The sequence below is a fragment of the Anastrepha ludens genome, chromosome 6 (assembly GCF_028408465.1).
Source record: "Anastrepha ludens isolate Willacy chromosome 6, idAnaLude1.1, whole genome shotgun sequence".
Classification (NCBI taxonomy): domain Eukaryota; kingdom Metazoa; phylum Arthropoda; class Insecta; order Diptera; family Tephritidae; genus Anastrepha; species Anastrepha ludens.
This window is the reverse complement of record NC_071502.1, coordinates 105202326-105222375: the sequence shown is the minus strand read 5'-3', so window position 1 is coordinate 105222375 and position 20050 is coordinate 105202326. Positions and strand designations below refer to the sequence as shown.

At 32.0% G+C, this 20050-nt stretch overlaps 1 protein-coding gene across 1 annotated transcript in view; it reads right to left on the bottom strand.

The window, feature by feature from the left end:
- The window catches only part of LOC128867213 (uncharacterized), a 35984-nt gene extending 19102 nt beyond the window's left edge, over positions 1-16882 (bottom strand). The window contains exons 1-2 of the mRNA XM_054108313.1: positions 16849-16882; positions 7609-7886 (exon numbers count right to left, since the gene is read on the bottom strand). Of these exons, the coding sequence (XP_053964288.1) occupies positions 7609-7886; positions 16849-16882 (312 nt within the window). The remainder of the gene's footprint in view (positions 1-7608; positions 7887-16848) is intronic.
- Between the last annotated feature and the right edge of the window lie 3168 nt (positions 16883-20050).

Genomic DNA, 20050 nt, shown 5'->3' with positions numbered 1-20050 from the left:
ACGTTAGGGTTCTGCTCCACAATTTTTGAAAAATGGCCAAATACGCTATTTTTAGGGGTTTCAACCCCCCTTTTTCTCGAAAACCTGACGAGATGCAAAATTTTTGAACTCGGATTCGTGCTCAGCGCGAAAATTCCCTTCGGGAACACTAGGTCATATCTTATTCGCATCAGAAAAATTGAAGTTTGCAGGGCAGTGTTATTAATAAAAAATCATCATGCACTCTCTAATGCTCGCTACTGTATATAAAAAATCTAACTTTATGCGCATAAGCACCAAAATCATAAATTTTTTTTGAGCTGCACTTTACAGATCATATTCAGCTTTAGCTTAGTCTTTTACAGATACTCGCAATATGTCCGGCTATCAAATGGAGCACAAAGCCTTCATACAAAGCAAACACACAAAGCCCAGGCCATACAATGGAGCTTTAAGCAAAATTTATCTCCCACGCGGCTCTCAGCGAACGGTGCGCTACTAATTGCAATGTAAATTGAACTAATCTGCTTAGGCCCAATGAATATAATGGACACTCACGCATGCAGTTCACATATTATATAAGTATGTGTGAGATGTGTACTCGTATACGCATACAAAGATTTTCATCAATAGCTGACTTATTGTGGCGATCAAATTTGAAGCGATTGTGCACTTTGTAAGTAATAAAATTCGAAGACTTTTTCTTTTCCTCACAATATTCTCTAAAGATTTGATAGGCTTAATTTTGAAGTTTAAGTTGAACTAGTTTTGTTAGTGAACTTTCGTTTAGCTGATTTGTATGATTTGGTATTGAATTTTTTCCTGTATATTTGTATTGTTGCTTTTGCGATACTTTGCAGCTTGCATTGCATTGCTTTACTTATTTTATCTCCCACATTGCTTTAAATTGCATCACTGCTGCTTTGTGTGTTTATAGGCTGTAAATTAGTAATTTTTCAAAGCGGGTTCGCTTCTTAAGTCTTTGCTTTTTTTCAGCTACACTTTGTATTGCTTTGAGAGCATTTTTTCTGCTATCGTTCAATTTTCTGCTATCTATCAATACTTAATTAGTCGATTTAAGGTGCATTTTAGAAATGCTGGCATATTGCTCTCCCCACCACGCATATACTCCCCTATTCCTGCCGCTGCTGTCAATTGGCTGCATGAGTCTGCTTTTGTCACTTATTCACTTGCTCAATACGCTTTCGTTCAATATTTTTTAACTTTGTTTGCAGTTCAATAATTTTAAGTGCTTTATGTGCTTCCTATTTGGGACATTGCACTTTCTATGTGCGCATTTTTGGTTGAAAAAAGTTCCACACCAAAATTAATATCATGACATGGAGGTTGTGGGGCCCGTCAAATAGTGGCAAAGCAGTGACGATGATTTTTATATTTCTGAACTTTTTTTTGTATCACAATGTACACATGCATATATGTATGTAGAGAAAAAAATAGCTTTAATTTTTCCTACTCCACCCAACAGTTGAGCCGACCGCCTGCTTTCAGCGTTTCCTCGATTGGTAAACAAAATCGAACGTAATAATAATTACACACACGCTAAAAAATCCATAACGCAGTCAAAGTAAATGAGCTACCAAGTTAACCGCCTACCCGTCTGTGCATAATTTCAGCTGAGTCACGCATGCGCGTAAAGGCAAATACTCGCATGTCTCTTAGCCCACCTCAACGTTGGTCTATGCACATTGGCGTTGGTGCGTGTTTGCGCTGCATTTTTTACGTACAAAAACTTCGTTCGCTTGGAATTTGAAATTCAGTTATTCCGTCGCTCAATCAAAGTGAGCGGCCATATTAGCTGTGCGGTGCGCCCATTGTTGGTTCATTGGCTGTTTGCTGTTGTTCATTACGTCCATTTGATGGACTTTCACTGCTTGGTCAATTCCATTTTTAATTCACTTTGATTGCATTTTAGCTGATTCAATATTTTTCAAATTTGTTTTTTTATTGTATTTTTTGTTATTTTCTTCTTCGCCGATCTTTCAGCTTGGAAATGGTGATGTGGCAAGTTAGCATGCAACTGCATTTCAAATATCAATTATTTCAATAACTTTTTGTCTTGCCTACGATTTAGTTGTTGTTTATTTTGATTGATTTCCTAATTGGTTGTAACGCATATCCATCATATTTTCAAATACTCGCTGGCACGAAATATGGTTGTGAGAAGGAAATGGGCAACAATTAATTGCTTAACTAGGTGTTAACAAATTTGAAATTAATTTCGTTAAATGTCTTAATTATTAGAGGAATTGACGAGGTGGAACAACTGCATTAAAATTTACTCAAATTACAAATTTTCCTTCGAATTTTTTCATACCCTACTCCCTAATATAGAATTTCAAGTTTTTCCATACATTTTAAAATGTGCTACAATACTTGACACACATTTGCATATTAAAAAAAAATTAAATTAAATATTTCCTTCGAATTTTGTCAATTCCTATCCCCAAATATAGGATTTAAAAATTTTCCACAATTTTGCAAAATAGTATTTCAAAAAAAATAAAAAATATATGAAAAATGATTTTTAAATTTCTTATTTAATAAATAAATGAATTTATTATTACGATTTTCGACGCCGATTATCGAGACGGGAGTGTGTTCATCAGCTTACATCGACTTTTGGGGTTGAATCACCATACTTAGTCACTGTGATACACCAACACAACGAGTTCCACGGGGACCATCAATCCTTGCCGAATGAATTTTGCTAAGACAGTCCAAAAGCGGTTGTTGTGCCAGAAACAGTCGATGCTGTGCCTCAATTGATAATGCAAGATAGTCATGTGACATATCGCGAGATAGAGGCATGCTTGGATATGAGTGGACATTGAAAGGTCTTACTAAAGAAATGTTGGTAAAGAAATTGGTAAATAATTGTGAAGAAATGTTAACGTAATTTAGTGAATAACTTTTAAAAAGTTACAAATCCTTGACTTATGCAAATACAGTAGAAGCCCGATAAGTGCAATACCGATAACTGCAATTTCGCGGAAAGTACAATTCGATTTTGAGTCCATAGAAAACTCGAAAAGAGCAATAAAAAATTGCAATTTTCGGGCGCAAAAGAATTCTTGTTCGAAGAAATTTTTTACTTAATACGGCAATGTATTTGCGTTCATCACGCGCGAAGACACAGCTTTATAGCTATGCACAGTTATGGTTCTCGGAATTATTGCGACCAAAAACACTGTTCTCACGCTTTGTGATTTTTGATTTTTACAAATAACTGTAAAATTGTAGCGCTGATATCATAAAATATGGCATCGAATCGTTTGTGACATTCAACACGCGTTAGTTTCAAGCTGGTTCTTGAGAGTAAAACAATCGTTCGGAGTTTGAATCATTTTTTTTTTGCTTTCATCAAATAAAATCATGGGAAAAGTGAAAAAGAATCTACATTTTCTTACATCGAAAGAAAGAGATGAGATTCTCCAAAAAATTGAAAAAGGCGTTAAACAACGAGTTCTTTCATTCGAATACAAAGTTGATTGCGCAACGATTTGCCGAATAAAAAAACAATCCCGTTCATTAAAAGAAAATGCATACAATTCATTTTCACTTGGAAATAAACGGACAACTTTGCGGTTTGGCGTTTGTACCAGTTTTTCATGAATCAGCGGCGACGAAATGCTCCTGTTTCTAGCTTGATATTGAAAAGCAAAGCATTAAAAATATTTGATGAAATAAAAAAGGATGGAGAACAATTCAATGCAAGTGATGGATGGTTTTCGCGATTCAAGAAACGCTTCGGACTTCGCTATTTGACTGTGACTGGTGAATCATTATCTTGTGATCCAGAAGCCATTGAGCCATTTAAGGAAAAATTGACGGCGAAAATCGCTGAAAAAGGATATGTAACATCACAAATATATAATGCTGATGAAACGGGGCTCTTTTGGAAACATTAGCCAAATAAAACCTACCTGAAAAGAGTGCTCCAGGCAACAAAGTTTCAAAAGATCGAATCAGTGTTCTTTTGTGTGCAAATGGTGATGGCAGCCACAAAATAAAACCATTAACGATCGGCAAATCTATGAATCCGCGTTGTTTTAAAAATTTTCGTCTACCGGTGAATTATGCCAGCAACAAGACTGCTTGGATGACGCGGGATATTTTCAAAAAGAGGTTCTTTGATAATTTTGTCGAAGAAGTGAAAAAATTCGCCAAAGAAAATAATGTTCCACCCAAAGCATTACTCTTGCTGGATCAAGCCCCATCTCATCCGCCCGAAGAAGAATTAGTTTGTAGTGAGATCGAAGTGATGTATTTTCCGGCCAATTGCACAGCGATTTTACAGCCAATGGATCAAGGTGTTATTAACTTGACAAAAATTCAATACAAAACATTGCTAATGGAAACCATAATTAGTGAAAAAGATTCTTCATTACATGAACTATTGAAGAAAATTGATTTGAAAACCGCCGTGATCATGTTGAGCCAAGCATGGGGAAATTGCTCCTTGAAACGATCGCTAAATGCTGGAAAAGCGTATTGGGTACAAGCCCAACAGTTGACGCGATTATTGAATCTAATCCAGACGATATGCCATTGGATATCGAAATTGACGACCCCCTTCTTGTTGGAGGATTACAACGGTTAAATGAGATGGTCGAAAACTAAGTGGGTGAAGCAGACACAGATGAAATCCGCAATTGGGTTTTGGAATTAGGAATAGATGAAGGTGATAGTGAAACCAATGAACCCGAAGATACTACTCAAGAAGAAACAACCGAAAAAGTCCAGCATGAATCGATTTTTGGCTGCGTCAATACAATTTTGAAATGGGGTGAACAGAACGATGTACTGTCATTCAATCAGATCGCTTGTTTGCATGATATCCGATCAAAAGCACTTGAAAAGTGTTACGAGAAAACGCAATCGAAAATAACAAAGTTTTTCCAAAAAAAATAATTGAATTTTGGAGCACACACTCATATGTCCTTCCGCATTGATCTCTTTGTATTAATTTCAATAAATATGTGTTCATTTTTCTTGAATATCGACCTTTTGAGCTCATTAATTGCATTGAATAGAGTTAAAATATTTTTCCCTAGGTATTCCTCGATCCACAGGAGAAATTCGCAAAAGTGCAATTTTTCGCTAAGTGCAATCATTGCTGAAATTTTCCAATTGTACTTATCGGGCTTCTACTGTAAGCCGGAAACAAAACAGCAATCGACGTTCGAAACGAACTTAAGCCAACTAAAGTTCAAAGAAGGAGCACCTCAAAACAAATGGTCATCTGCTTTTTTCGCAAAATCTGGTCACACCGCAGCAACTGTAGTACTGGAGAAATTTAAAATAGGCAATTCTGAGTGATACATAGCCACTTCTTTGCAAGAAGTTTTGGAAGAATTAAGGCAAACCACCTGCGAAGATGAATAATGCTGCACCAAGACAACGCGAGCTCTCACTATTAAAAAACATACTATTTTCTTGTTTAAAATTTCAAAAAATAATCAAAAGTATAGTTTTCCTAAAGAAATAGAAAAAAATATAAAAATTTTATAAGGAAGCACCATCTTTATTTTACTTCAAAAAATCCAAAATTAAAAAAAAACACAAGCTAAATTTTATTTTCTTTTCTAAAATTTCTTTTTTTTTTCAAAGGTATATTTTATTCTTAATTAAATTACAAATAAAAATATATAAAGATTTTCTCCATAAAAAATGCAAAAAAACAAAAGTTAGTTTACCAAAAATGTTATTTGATTTTATAATTTTTTTTCAAAAGTACATTTTATCCTAGAAAATTAAGAAAAAATAATGAAAACTTAAAAAAGAACCACATATATTTTACTTTACAAAAATGTCAAAAGAAAACATTTTATTGTACAATTTTATTTTATTTTAGCTTATAATTTTTCTTTTCATATATATATTTTATCCCAAGTAAAAAATCATTATTTTCTTTTCTATCAGATGTCTCACTTTTAATAAATGTCAAAAAAATATCATTTTCTTTTCTAAACCTTATTTTCAAAAATTTATTTTATTTAAAAAAAAAAATTAAAATTATAAAAAATGTGAAAAGAACCACAGATATTTCACTTTAAAAAATTCCAAGCAAATATATTATTTTAAAGAATTTAAAATAAAGTTGTAAGCATTTTAAAATGAAAAAATTAACTCAAAACATTTTCTTTCCTAACATGGTTTTTTCAAAACTTTATCTTATCCTAAAAAACAAAACATAAAAACATTAAAACGAACTACACCTGCTTCACTTAAAAATATGCTAATATAAAACAAAAATTTAGCAAAAAAATATTGTTTTACTTATTTATTTAAATTTCTTTTTTAAAGAATATTTCACACAAAAAATTAAAAAAAAAAGTATAAAAAAGTTAAAGATATAGATAAAAAATATTTCACTTTAAGAATATATAAAAAAAGTTAACAAAAAAAATATTTTTTTTCTCTAATTAATTTTTATTTTTTATTTTCAAATTAACAAACAAAAAATATTTTGTTTTTCTACTTATTTTTTTTTTTTAGATTTAAAAGAAATGTTAAGCATTTTAAAATAATCATAGATATTTCTCTCTAAAAAATACCAAAAAAACAACATTTTTACAAAACCAAATATTAGTATGTTCTCTTCTAAATTTTCTTTTCAAAAGTACCTTCTGCTCAAATATGAACGAGACGTTATCAATAAAACGGTCCGCGGATGATATATGGCAAAAATAAATTTTTTGTTTTTTGGTAGGACTGTTATAAGCTTACATGGCAAATTTCAGCGTGATATGTCACATAGTTTGTTTTCTGTGCTACTGTAAACAAGTCAAGCTCGAGTGTGATAACTCTAGCCTACAAATGAATTAATTTTTAGAAGAATTGGCGGCAACGTTCAAAACCTTTGGATCACTTGACTTGGAGTTGGTCACCACTTTTTACAACTTTTCATCATTTCAAAGCAGCGAACACAATCAAGCATGGACAATTTATATGAAATGGTGGTAACAGTGTCAAAATGGAGTGAAGCTAGCGATATTGAGCACCATCAATATGACGGAAAAGTTTTTGGTATACCAATGATAAAATATCGATAGTCTTCGATAGGGTAGACACATGACATATCAAATATTTCAGTAATCATAAGGGCAGTGCGAAGGGATGAGTTCTTCTGCCTGGCTGTTGGTGTTCGTAATCAGGCAGTAGCTCACAGTTCCTTGGCAACAACTAGCTTACCCTAGTTAACCAATTCATATAATTAAATCTGTTACAAAAAGACAATCACTCAGACCCTCATCATTACTTCTCTCTCTCTACTCGTCATTATCTCCAAGCCAATGAAATCATTACTTCAAGAAGAAATTCTATTAGACGTTAAAAGTTTATGTGGGCTGAGTTTTACTATTTATTACAAAAATTTTATAAAGTGCTAGAGGATTTTTAGAAAATATTTTTACCATCATCTGAGAAGTAGAACGCAAGTTAAGTATAAACAAATAAGTAATATTTTTTGAGCATAGGAAATTTGTTGCCAGATATGTCAGCTTCCCAATCATAAACATATGAACCAGGTGCCCAAATATTTGTAACAGTGTCCAAAAACCAAAAAAAAAAACATACCAAAAAAGAAATTCACATCAGCTGACTCACCGAAATTTGCGCACCGAATGGCGAATAATCCGCCGCGGACGAGGATTGCAGTTGTGACTGTGGTAACTGCTGCTGCCGCTTGCCGTCATTGCTGATGAACAACAGCTGCTCCTGATATGAACCTGGTTGGGTGTAAGCACCATTGGACAATGCCGCACCACCGCGTGTGCCTGTTAGGTAAGCGGCTTGCGCGGCTGGCTGGCGATTCGACTGGAACGCAGCGGATGGCACAAAGCGTGTCTGCGCATTGGGTGCTGCGAAGTAGTAGCTGGATGTATCTGCAAATAAATTGAACAAAAAATTGTAAACAAAAACATTTAAGTGAAAACGCAAACAGTAAGCAAATAGAAAATTAATTAAAGGGTAAACAAAGGTGTAAGTAAAATTTGATTTGCATGCAAAAAAAAAACGGATTTAGAGGGAAAATCAGATTTGTTTTGAAGATTGCGATTGTGGAGATCTAAAAAGCAACAAAAAGTACGTAACGGATGGCGTAAAAATCATAATTAAAATGTAATATTTGCTTAGAGTTATGTAAATCTGTAGCGATTTGTGTATTTTTGTATGGTTATTTGACTTTTTTTGTATGTATGTATATTCAGTATTGTATTTAGGTGGTCAAATGTATGCAATGCAAACTAACTTGGATTCAAATTAATTTATGGGTTTTCATTGCAAGTCATTAGAAAGTGCAGACCGAAGCAGGCGATTTCTCAGTTATACAATTTTGTTATTTGTTTTTTTTTTGCTTAATACAAAAGAAATTATTATATTTATAAAAGAAGATAGTTGGATATGAATATGGAGAAAAATTTTTTTTCATATTTCTTATAAAATTCGTCTGCAATTGTAATACAGCAAAATGCCGCTCAGAACTTTTTACTTCACCTAATGCGACCACAACGCGCACAAAGCGGGTTAATTTCGTTAGTCTGTGCAAGAAATTGGTTTGGTAAAATTAAATAAAAAATAAAATAGGCAAGTTACCGAACACATTTTTCGGTTTTTCTTATTTCTGGCGCTTAAGTTAAATTTTGAGCTTTGGTGTATTAAGAGACTTATAGCAGAATTTTATGGCAAATATTTTTGTTGTACATTTAAACCCGTCATAAGCCTCTGTTGTTAGTATTTTTGGCGCCTTACCATAAAATTGACAAAAAAGGCGCATCTATTGAGAAGTTAGAGACTTAAAATATTCCACAAAAATACTTCTCATTGGTGTTTACGTAGAACTGCTGACCACATCATATATCTAAAATGTAAAAATCACATAATTTTCTATGCTCAAAAAAGCGAAAACTTTTGATGAAATAAAATGCAGACTTCAATTTTTAAGGTAATACATACGTCCAGAATTTTCAAAAAATCGATTTTCTTTTTACAGATTATTATTCTTTATAGTGTATTTCTGTGGATATAGATTGTTTGCTGCAAGAGAGTTTGATGCGCACAGGTAGATGCCCTTCGTTTGAGGCAGCCGATCTCGAGCGAAATGCACTTCAAAGTTTAAACTCGTTTTTCTCGAAACTACTTTTCCGGTACGGTTTGCATGATAACTCATACAGTTTTTAAAATTTGTTGATGCGGGTTTTTTCGTTTCCTATATAGATTTGATTTTTGATATATTTTTTTAAAAAAAATTTCTAATTAGAAATAAAGTGTGACATTTATGACGTAAAACGCATACTTTTTAAAATGCCGTAAATTGCACAAATTTAAAAGATTTTTTTTTACTTTTTACAGATTCATCAACATTTGAAGGAAAAATGATGCAGACCGTGGAGCAACTTTTTTTTCATTGTACTTGGGGTCACGTGGTTTTTATATACTAAGTTTTGTAAAGAAAAATTGAAATACATTTTTTTATAGAGTTTAAGTACTAATAAACAATGTATAACATTTCCTTTTATTTATTTCTATTGTTATTCCTTCTAAAAACAGTTTTTCTTCTAGCGCATTTTTGCCACTGCTGGACGTATGTAACCCTTGAAATCGCATATACAGAGAGACAGAAATATTTTTTGTTCCCTGTACTTTGGAAAAAGTTTGATTTTGTCGTTCGGTATTACCATTGACAGCTAAGTGCCTCCAACCATTTTAAATATGCTTTCTTGCATGCCCCCCATCACCAAACCAGAAAGAGTAGAAAAATTTGGTTGCACGGCCGACCATAATTTTTCTTAAAAAAAAAGTGTGGATGAGATTTTTTTGCTCACGAAAAGTAATTGCAATAGTTACTTACATAATTAGTGAAGAAAGGTCAGACAAACCCTCTCCTCCAATTAGTAAAATATCCTACAAACCCAAGTCCTCACAGTTTTATGCCACCTCCGAACGGCAGTTGGTTTGTTTTGAAACGTTTTACACGCAGAAACTTTTGAGAAATTTTGAAAGCTTTGGGAGTCCTACCGAGAGTTGAAGAAAAGAACCTTGTTTTTGCTGCGTTAGAAAAAACGCCAGTAGACTCGGCGGGATCAATGATATGGTTATCACTCGCAAGCTCACTCAACTAAAGCAGTCTTAGAGGTAATGAGTAACTCGATACTCACCACTTGTAATATTGAAGACACAATAGTGTGGATAAAGAGACTTGGGAAGGTCGGCCGAGGGCGACCGTTACTAGAAACCACTTTTTGATATTTGGTATATGTCCGCAGTACGCATCGAAAGTTTGAAGAATTTTACTCCATGGCTAGACTCGGTTAAAGTCATATATCTCCGTAAGTATTGCTCTGATTATCTCGAAGTTTTGACACAGCATTTAGAAAAATATTGTGCTTTAGAAAAAAGTATAAAACCAAAATTCAAAATTTTGAAAATAAACCCATAAAACTCGTTTAAAGTTTCTTTTGCTTCAAAACTTCCCAACTGAACTACTTGGGATAACATATCTCCATAAGTTTTTCTTTGATTTTCGTGAAATTTTGGCACAGAAAATGCACATGACCTTCGCAAAAAAAAAAAAATACTGGATTTTTTGAGCCACTTTTGCCAAAATTATGTGGACTATAAAACGGCCTGCCCGAAAAGTTTGTAAAAATTCTAATTAAAAGAAGTTCAATTTTTATGAAAATTTTGTGAATGAACTAAATATATTTAAAATAGAAAATTAAAAAATTATTGAAATTATACAATATAAAAAAAAAAATAGTTTGTCAAAACTTGTCCATAAGCCCGTGTGCTATATTTATTTAACGCAATATATTTCCAATTTTCTTAGACTGAAAATTATCTTACGTTAAAGAAATATTTCTATAATCAGTAAAATTTGAAAAATCATCATCGGCCAACATTCGTTGAATAAGCACTGTATGACCGTAGCAGCTCCTCCTTGTAAGTAATGCATTCATTATGTATCGAGCACCAGCATCTGAGGATGCATACAGAGAATACACACATACATACATGTATTGAAATACTAAATCACTTTCGGTATTACAGTAGTCAAGTCGCCATCTAAATCACATTTTTCATTTAACTACCGCTTTGTCGCACTTTTCTTTCTCGCCAAGCTCATTATTGCTTTAAACAATCGAATGCCTTGACAATCAAACGATCGCAACATTGTCCAAATAACATCAATCTTCCTCTAAAGCTGCAATCAGCGTAACGGTGGCCATAAAATTGGCCGTTCAAGTGCGTCACCGCTGCAAATATGAGTTTCGTAGCTTGAGTTGGTGCAGACGAAGCAGGTTAGAGTATTTTGGCACCAGTGAACAAGTATTTACTCGCAGCAGTGGCCCGCATTTGCTGCCTCCTACTTTGTCAGCACACTTGACATTTTAATTTCATTTTGTCAATTGACACTCATTTCCTAACTCTTTTTATGTAAATATGTAACAAAAAGAGTAATTTTTCAAATCACAAAATAATTTAAGGCGAAAATATACATAAAAGTACATAGATTTTATGAAAAAAAAAATTAAAATATTGTATTCCTTCGTATAGTTTATACGGGACCTGTTGCAAACCCAGAAAGTCGGTCAGCACAGGTACGGCGAAAACGAAGGAACGATTTTATCTGCCTTCTTTGATTAGAGTTTTCAATCAGTAAACGATTTTAAAAAACTCCTGCCAAACGAAGAAGGTACGCTTCTCTAATAGAGTATGAAATGATAACATCGAGCGCGTCGCGAGATTCGAACTCGCGTCTCTTGCATTACTACTACAAATATTGTTCTTGAAGTCAACGCGTTAGCACGCTCGACTAATGCTTGTCGAATGAAGCTCAGACAAATGCTTATTTTCACTGGTATGTGTTGAATTTCAACATACTGTGATGATGTGGGCTGAAGACTGATATTCACCATGAATCACCAATTCTATTTTTATTGCAATTTAGTTTATTCATTTTGTTTTCGCTGAGGTAGGTTCTTGTTTCACCATATTGGTAGTGGTCAACAGTGTTGCCAGAGAAATATCAATAAAAATATGTCTAAAAAATCTTGAAAAGCAAAAAAAAGCTCAGAAGCTGTTTTTTATGACGGAAAGTTTTTTTTGAAGATTTTCACACATAAAAATACTATTTTATGTGCTATACAAGAAATTATTTATGCAGTTGAAGGTCGCAGTTACCCGTCGCTGCAGCGGCTTATTTTTATGACATTATTATTATAACATTCGCAAGTCATAGTAAATGTCGGTGCCGCCAGCCAAGATGTCGTTACGAGGAAAGGAAAGATTTCCGAGATCAGCAGAGTTGAGATCAATAGAAAGCTATACTATTAAACACAACAAATAAATTTAAAGGAATTCTGTGTTTTTTAAAACCCATGTATTTTCTTTAAATTCTGAGAGACAAATAACTCCAAAAACATAAATTTGCTCCGACTAGCTGATACTCCCATCAGAGAAATTTGCCGATCACAAAGAGTTAAAAAAATGTTTCACACTGGAACTCTAGGAATTTATGATGATGATGATGAAAGTGTTAAGTTAATAGTTTTATGATACAAAATACGACACAAAAAATTTATATTACAATAAAATTTTGAATTCAAAACTGTTGAAATATTTTAGAACATGAAACGCTTATATAGGTATATATGAATGAAGATATACTTATTTATATATTTGGCTTGTTAGCTTTAGTCGCAAATGTCTTTCCTTATAATTATAATTCATTTTTAAATATTTCGAAATATTGATTTTTGTAGCTCATAAAAATTGGTTTCTCATATTTTTGTTTAATTAGTTATGAAAACGTGATTGCTCAAAACTTAGAGGAGTTCGAGAGTATCTCTTGTCACTAGTGGTGGAAGATATGAAACTTACAAGTAATAAACTGATGAGATTTCCTGAAATTCTGCTGAAGCCAAATTAAATATTATTTCGGCATGTAAACAAAATCTAAAGCATATAAACACTTCATATTCGAAGATATTTCAAAAGTGTTGTATTCAATATTTTATTTTAATGTAAATATGAATAAAAATGTACAAGGTGAATATTTAAGCTTGAAAATCTTATTTTAAAACTTTTAGTTTTTGTTTTTTTGTAATAGGGAGAAAATTGTACTTTTCTTTATACTTGAAATATAAGCTGAGCGCTGTTTGATATTTGAAAAGCAAGTGCAAAAAGTTAATTAGATTTCGCAGAAAAAGTAGAGGCGCACAATAATATTGTTTAATGGTATTTTTCTGGATATTTGCTCAGTTTTTGTAAAAAGTGCACTGCTCGAGAGTCAAAAGTCAATGTAATTGTGAGGCAACGCCAACAACCAAATATGCGTTTTTTATAAAAATTGAATTAAGTTTTTTCTGCGGAGGTTGCTGTAATTTTTGTTCCTTTTTAGTATGTGTTTCTTACTTTATTATTTGGGGTGCATTTTATATTATTTCGGCAGATAAAACTAAGTTGCTCAGAAAATTTCAAGTCATATTTTTGAAATCTAACAATACTTTTTTTTTCATTGCCCTCCAATCGACATCTAAGCTTTGACATTCTTTATATTGAAAAGAACTAAAAATCCGAATAATTCGTGCTTTTGAAGTCAAGAACTACTTTTTTAGGTGCACTGCCTTCCAATCGACGTTTACACTTCGAATATTTTCATATTGAAAAATAGAGAAATTTTTTAAGAAATACCTTTCCATAGTTTCCTAATTCTAGCTTTCCGGAGACCATTTTTAAGGTTTTTTAATATTATAACTTTCAATACCTACATAGTAAAAAAACACGTTTGAAAATTTTGTTCTTTTTGTTATTGATAATAGTTCAATTTAAACTGATGGCCTAGCCTAATGCTTTTTAATTCATTGTGATTGTAATTCATTACTTTTCCAATTTTTAAATAAAAAAAAAAAAATTGTTCAATTTGTAAAAATATTACAAATATATTAAATATCTTAAAATCAAAATATTGAAATCTACATATGCGGCCAAGTGCGCGAATAGTTGAAAGTTACACATCGGAAACAAGGAAAATTTTGACCGATAAACCCAAATCAATCATAAATGGCTAACTATGCTAATTTTGGATGTGATGCCGCAAATAGTTCACAAAAATTTTAAAATGTGCTATCTATTGCTAGAAAATGCTTTAATGCGAAAATTCACTTTTATGGAATTTTTGATTTCCCAAACATTTTGATATGTAGAAAATATTTTAATACAAAAATTCATTTTTATAGAATTTTGATTTCACAAAAATTCTGATATTCTGCTAACTAACTTTAGAAAATGATTCAATGCGAAAATTCCCTTTTATGGAATTTTGATTTCCCAAAAAATTTGATATTTGGCTAACTAACTTTAGAAAATGATTCAATGCGAAATTTCAATTTTATGGAATTTTAGATTTGTTTTAATATCCTTAATTTGAGATGATTATGATGATTTATGAAAAAAGTTTCATTTTGAAGGTAAATCAAATCAAGCCTGGCGTTCAGTTGTGTGCTATTTATAAATACAACTTGAAATGTGCTTGGTGAGTTGACGGAATTTATTGAAGGGTCAGGTATGTGGTGGTCAGGTCGCAGTGCGCAGTAGCCTAATAATAATAATAATAATGTGGTGATCAGATATAATGTAGATATGTAATTAGCATTGCTTCCCAAAAACAGAATTAAATTATTCCAATTTTTAGTTTCAGACGAAAATTATTTATTTTTGAAATCAATATGTAAATATTTATCTAAAATTTTATTTTAGAAATCGATATTTCGACCAAAATTTGTGGCCACTTTCAGTAAATATTGTGTCAACTGATACTGATAATTTTAATAATAAAATTTTAAATCAAAAATATTAATTATGAATTAATATTTCTTATACTTATTTTAATGATGAAATTTATTTTTAACTCGTTTCCACATACAATTATTAATTTGGGGTTATATATCTTAGAATCTGCAAATCCTACCGGTTTTGTAATTGACAGTACAAATTTACCCATAAATAAATTAATGAAAGCTTTTAAAACGTATATCAACCGCTATTCGTGTACGTAACCGTTTGAGGAGCTTACGTTAGAATTACTGTCAAGCCATTTTTATCATAAAAACCAACAATAAAAAAAGAAATCACTGGGATCATTTGAATGCACAAAAATAATCTTAGCCAAACATTAATGACCAATTTCTGTTTTATGTTCGCAAACTTTCAAATATCCAACATCCTAGCCATAGAATCAGAGAATGTTAATGCAATGTAAATGTAAATGCATTAACATTCTCTGATAGAATAGTGCAAAGTAGTAAATGAAAGAACCAAACGTAATCACTGCATTCGCACCAGTGGCACGAACCATACTCACCATCACCACGTGGTTAATATTACGAGTATTGCCCAACAAGTCAGTTGGGCACTAACTTTACAACTAAAATAATTGAATGTTTACAAGAATGCTGCGCTGTATATATGTATGAATGTATGTTTGTACGAGCATATGAATGGTGGTTGGCCAACTGATTGGATATCTAACAGGGCGCAGAAAAAAAAAATACCTGAAAAGAAAATGCATTACCAAGTGACTGACTGAGCTACTGATACTCTGCCTGAATGACTTTCCGAGTGACTAACTTTGTGAGTGACGCGCTTTCATATATGCAAATCTTTTGAATGACTGACTAACTAAGTAAGTTACAATTTACCGTATGCCTACGTGACTTACTATCTTACTCTAAATTATCTAAGCCGGCTGACAGTCGGGATGGTTGGCTCCTCATTTCAAAGTGCCTATTATTGTGTTAGCCAGAGCGCGCTGTGCCTTGTCGCTTCGCATATTTTGTTTTCTATCAAGTCTTTATTATTATTAAAAAAATATTGTTTGTAATTCAAATTATGCTTTGCTTATGCTGAGCAACTGTATCTTGGAACATTTTTGCGCATATTTTTCGTTTCGTTACAGATGCGCTCATTTGCAACATGTTGCACGTACTATGTGAAGTTGTGCACGTAATTGGGGTAACTCCATTTGAAGTGGCAGTAATGCGAGGTTTCTGTTTTTTTGCAAATTCTAGGCATAGTAATTTCTGTACTATATTGATTGATAAAATAATATTTAGTTACAAGAAATCTGCAATGAGTCGCCGTAAATCATTTCTAAGGTGGGCATTGCGGTTTTTCCCAAGGCAAATAGTTCTTTCGTTGTCATTCATATCAACAAATTGAATACAGGCATGCAAATATGCACAACTATGGAAGTGATGATTAAAAAAAATTGGCAAAAAAATATAAAAAACCTTTTTTTCAGAAAATAAAGCGTAAAAATTTTCTTTTGGAACATTTTATTTAAAAGTAGTTTGTATAAATCTTCCTAATATTTATTTATTTTATTTATTGCTTTCGAGCAGTGATTTTTTAAACACAATTTTTAGTTATTTGAACTTAGAGTTTCAGAAAATCATACAATTTTCATTTCTATATTAAGAAATTAATTTTTCTAAGAAATTAAATTTTTATTTTCGATAATATTTTCTAATAATATATGGTATAAGTCTTTTATGAGCGAAAGGGGATTGTCGAGAAGATTGGAGGCGTATTGTAGAGGAGGCAATGGTCCACCCCGCCAATATGATGATGAAGTCTTTTAAGTTATGGACAAGAATTTACAGAAATCTTACATTTTTTATTTAATAAGAAAAAAAAAAACAACATTGTGTCAAGAGGGAAGGTTGGGCAATATATCAAGATGTCCGATCACTAATAGTTCGTTTCCCACAAAAACACATATAAATTTATATGAATATTTTTATTAAATTCCATGTATCATTATTTCAATATTTTTGCGGCACTCACTACTGCCACCTTGCACTTGAACTCCTTCGTTCATCGTCGGCGTCGGTCTTTCTTTTCGTTTTTGACAGCAACACAAAAGCAAGCAAATTCAGAAAGCGCCTCACTGGCAGCGTATATGGCGAATAAGAAATGCAATTAAAAGGTGGTGACTTCGAAATTAACTCTGTGGTAAGAATGATCCAATCTGGGCAGTGTTTTTTTTTTTGGTGTTGGTTTAAAGGATACGTGACAATTGTAAAATTATTTTTGAGTATTTTTGCTGAAAAAACTTGTATTGAAAACAAAACAAATATTTAATTAAATTTTTGAATTCTTTTTTAATAAATTTTTTTATTTTTTTTTATTTTGAGAAAAAAAAGTTTAGTTCTTTTTTCGGACATAATTTCTAAATTAAAGTTTGTTTACTTTTACTTTCAGAAAATCGTATACATAAATTTTATTTTATAAATAAATAAAGCAAAATTAAATCTATAATCATATAGTAAAAGAAATATAGAACTTAAATATTGTTTTCGGGAATTTTTGTTTAAAAAATACATAGAAATATTTTAATTAAATAATAATACACATACAGAGTCTTGTTTACAAGCGTGCGGAAGTATTTTGCCGAGAGTAAACGCGAAAAATGAAAATCAGTAACGGATATCAAACGTAATAGAGTGATTGCGTTATACTGTATATGGATGGAAAATTACAATCTGCGATTGTTCGTGAGCTCGAGCACCTTAAAGTAAATAAAGTTTTTGCTTATCGCACCACTACTCGGTACGATGACACTGGTAGCATCGCGAAACGTCATGGAGGTGGTCATCAAGAGACTGCAACGTCACTTGAAATGGTTCAAAAAGTGAAGAAGCGACTTGGGCGAAGTCTCTGGCGAAGTGCCAATCAAATGGCGAAAGAACGAACCAATTTTGAAAAGCAATGTCCGAACTAAAAGATTCACCAGTCTCCAGGTGCTGAAAAAAGCCTTTGCCCGCGAGTGGGCCAAAATGCTTGCAAGTCACATTCGGGCAGCGTGCGATTCGTTTCTGGACCGTCTCAAGGCAAAAGGTGGTCATATCGAGCAAAAGTAAATTGATTAATTTTGTATTATTTTCACACATTTTTTACTTTGAATTGAATAAAAGTAGTTTTCCAAGCTAAATGTATGGCTTTTTTAATTGGCTACACTTCGCATGCCGGACCCTGTATTTTCGAGTACAGTACTATCTCGATAATCCGGACACCCTTAATGTTAGGGGTCGTCCGGATTATGGGGGTGCCCGGATTATAGATGATTTTTTTTTTTTCAACTAAACGTTGTTTTTTTGAAATGAACATAACGCAATTCAGATATATGTATGTACATAAATAGTTTTATTAAATACAGTACAATCATACTTACATAATAATATGTACATCTGTACATAATCAAACATTTTTTTATTTAGTATGTACTATTTCAAAAAAATTATTAATTTTGGTCTGCTGCGAGTTCGCCAGCAACATTTTATCTGCAGCAGCAACATTTTATCTGCAGTCTTAAAACTAAAATATCCATAGCCGAAGCGTCAATTTGTTCTGCCCATTGTATAGCCTTGGAAAAAATATTTTTTGCTTCACCGCTACTTATAGTATTTACCGCTTCAACTATGGTTCAATCAGAATCAGCTTCTTCTATATTATTATTTTCATAATAATAATGTCCACTCAATTCAGTTTGTCACTAAAGAATAAACACAACGCGTGATTTATGCTGTTGCATTTCGTATACATATATTGTTGTTAAAGTACCGCTATTTTACGAAAAACCTACGAAGCAAACTAAAAATTAAAATACATACTATACGTATGTACATATTGCGAAGCAAATTTGAAAAATGTCCGGATTATAGAGTAAAAAATGTTAAACTGTCCGAATTTAGCAGTTGTCCGGATTATAGATGTGACCGGACTACCGCGTGTCCGGATTATCGAGATATTACTGTATTTGGAAAATTTGAAATTTGAATCTGGTTAACTTTCGAAAAATAATTAAACTAATTTTGAGAATTTTTTCTTCACAAAATATTTATATAAATCTTAAAACTTTTATTTTAAGGAAATCACATAATTAACTAAAAAAACAACAAATAAATAAGGGAAATGTCATTTTAGAGCAAACATTTTGTATAAACAAATAATTTTTTTTTTGTAAAAAATTTTTAAAAAATTTTATATTCATCAAAATTATTAAGGTTTTACATTTTTCTCAAAATTTTGAATAAACTTTTGTTTTAAAGTGCCTGCAATTTATTTTATCTTAATTTTTTTTTTATAAATCTTAAACTTTTTATTTAAGAAAATCATGCATTTTATTTAAAAAACGTTTTTTTTTTGTACTTAAAAAATCATCATTATTATAAATACGTACGTTTTCTTTAACTTTAACTTTCTATTTACAAAAGAAAAAAAATTTAAAAAATTAAAATTTAAATATTTTACTTAAAACATTTTGATTATTATAAATATGTATGTTTTCAAATATGTTTTCTCAAATAAAGTTTTTTCAATCTTTTTTCTTTATTACTTTACATTCATAACATTAAAAATGTTTGCTGAAGAAAAGAGATTAAAAAATTTTGTAATTATATATAAGTTTTAAATAATTTGTAAAAAAAAATTAGGTCCCTCCTCGCCAACTGTCGTATGTCCCAAATTCGTCTACCACATACAGATCTATTTCAATCATCTATCGTGGGACGGCTGAGGTTTAGTTCTCCAAAGCATGTTTTTTTTAATTGCGAAGCTCAGCATTTTCTGCAACTTCTCCAAAAACAGTGATTCCTACCTACAACTGCTTTATCTGCACTACTGTCTTCTTTGGTCCATTTCGTTTATTTCCCCAACGTTCAGTAGCCTCGCTTTATAAGTTACAAATGAATCTAAATGTGTATGGTATGATATATATATATATATATATATATGGGTATGTTCTATATGGTATTCTACCTCTTCGTCGAAATTTCCCAACCACTCAACCCTGCTTCATGCCTTTGGAGTGTCTTCTTCATATTCATAGCCTCTCCTAATCTTTATTCTGTCACACCTTATTAGGCTCTTCGTGCAAAAATTTATGTCTCCAGCTATGAGTATGCAATTCTCAAGCGGCTTTGGCGGTCTTCAGTTTTTTTAATTTTTTGACTTACGTAGTCTAGCAAGGCATGTCTACTTTTCTTTT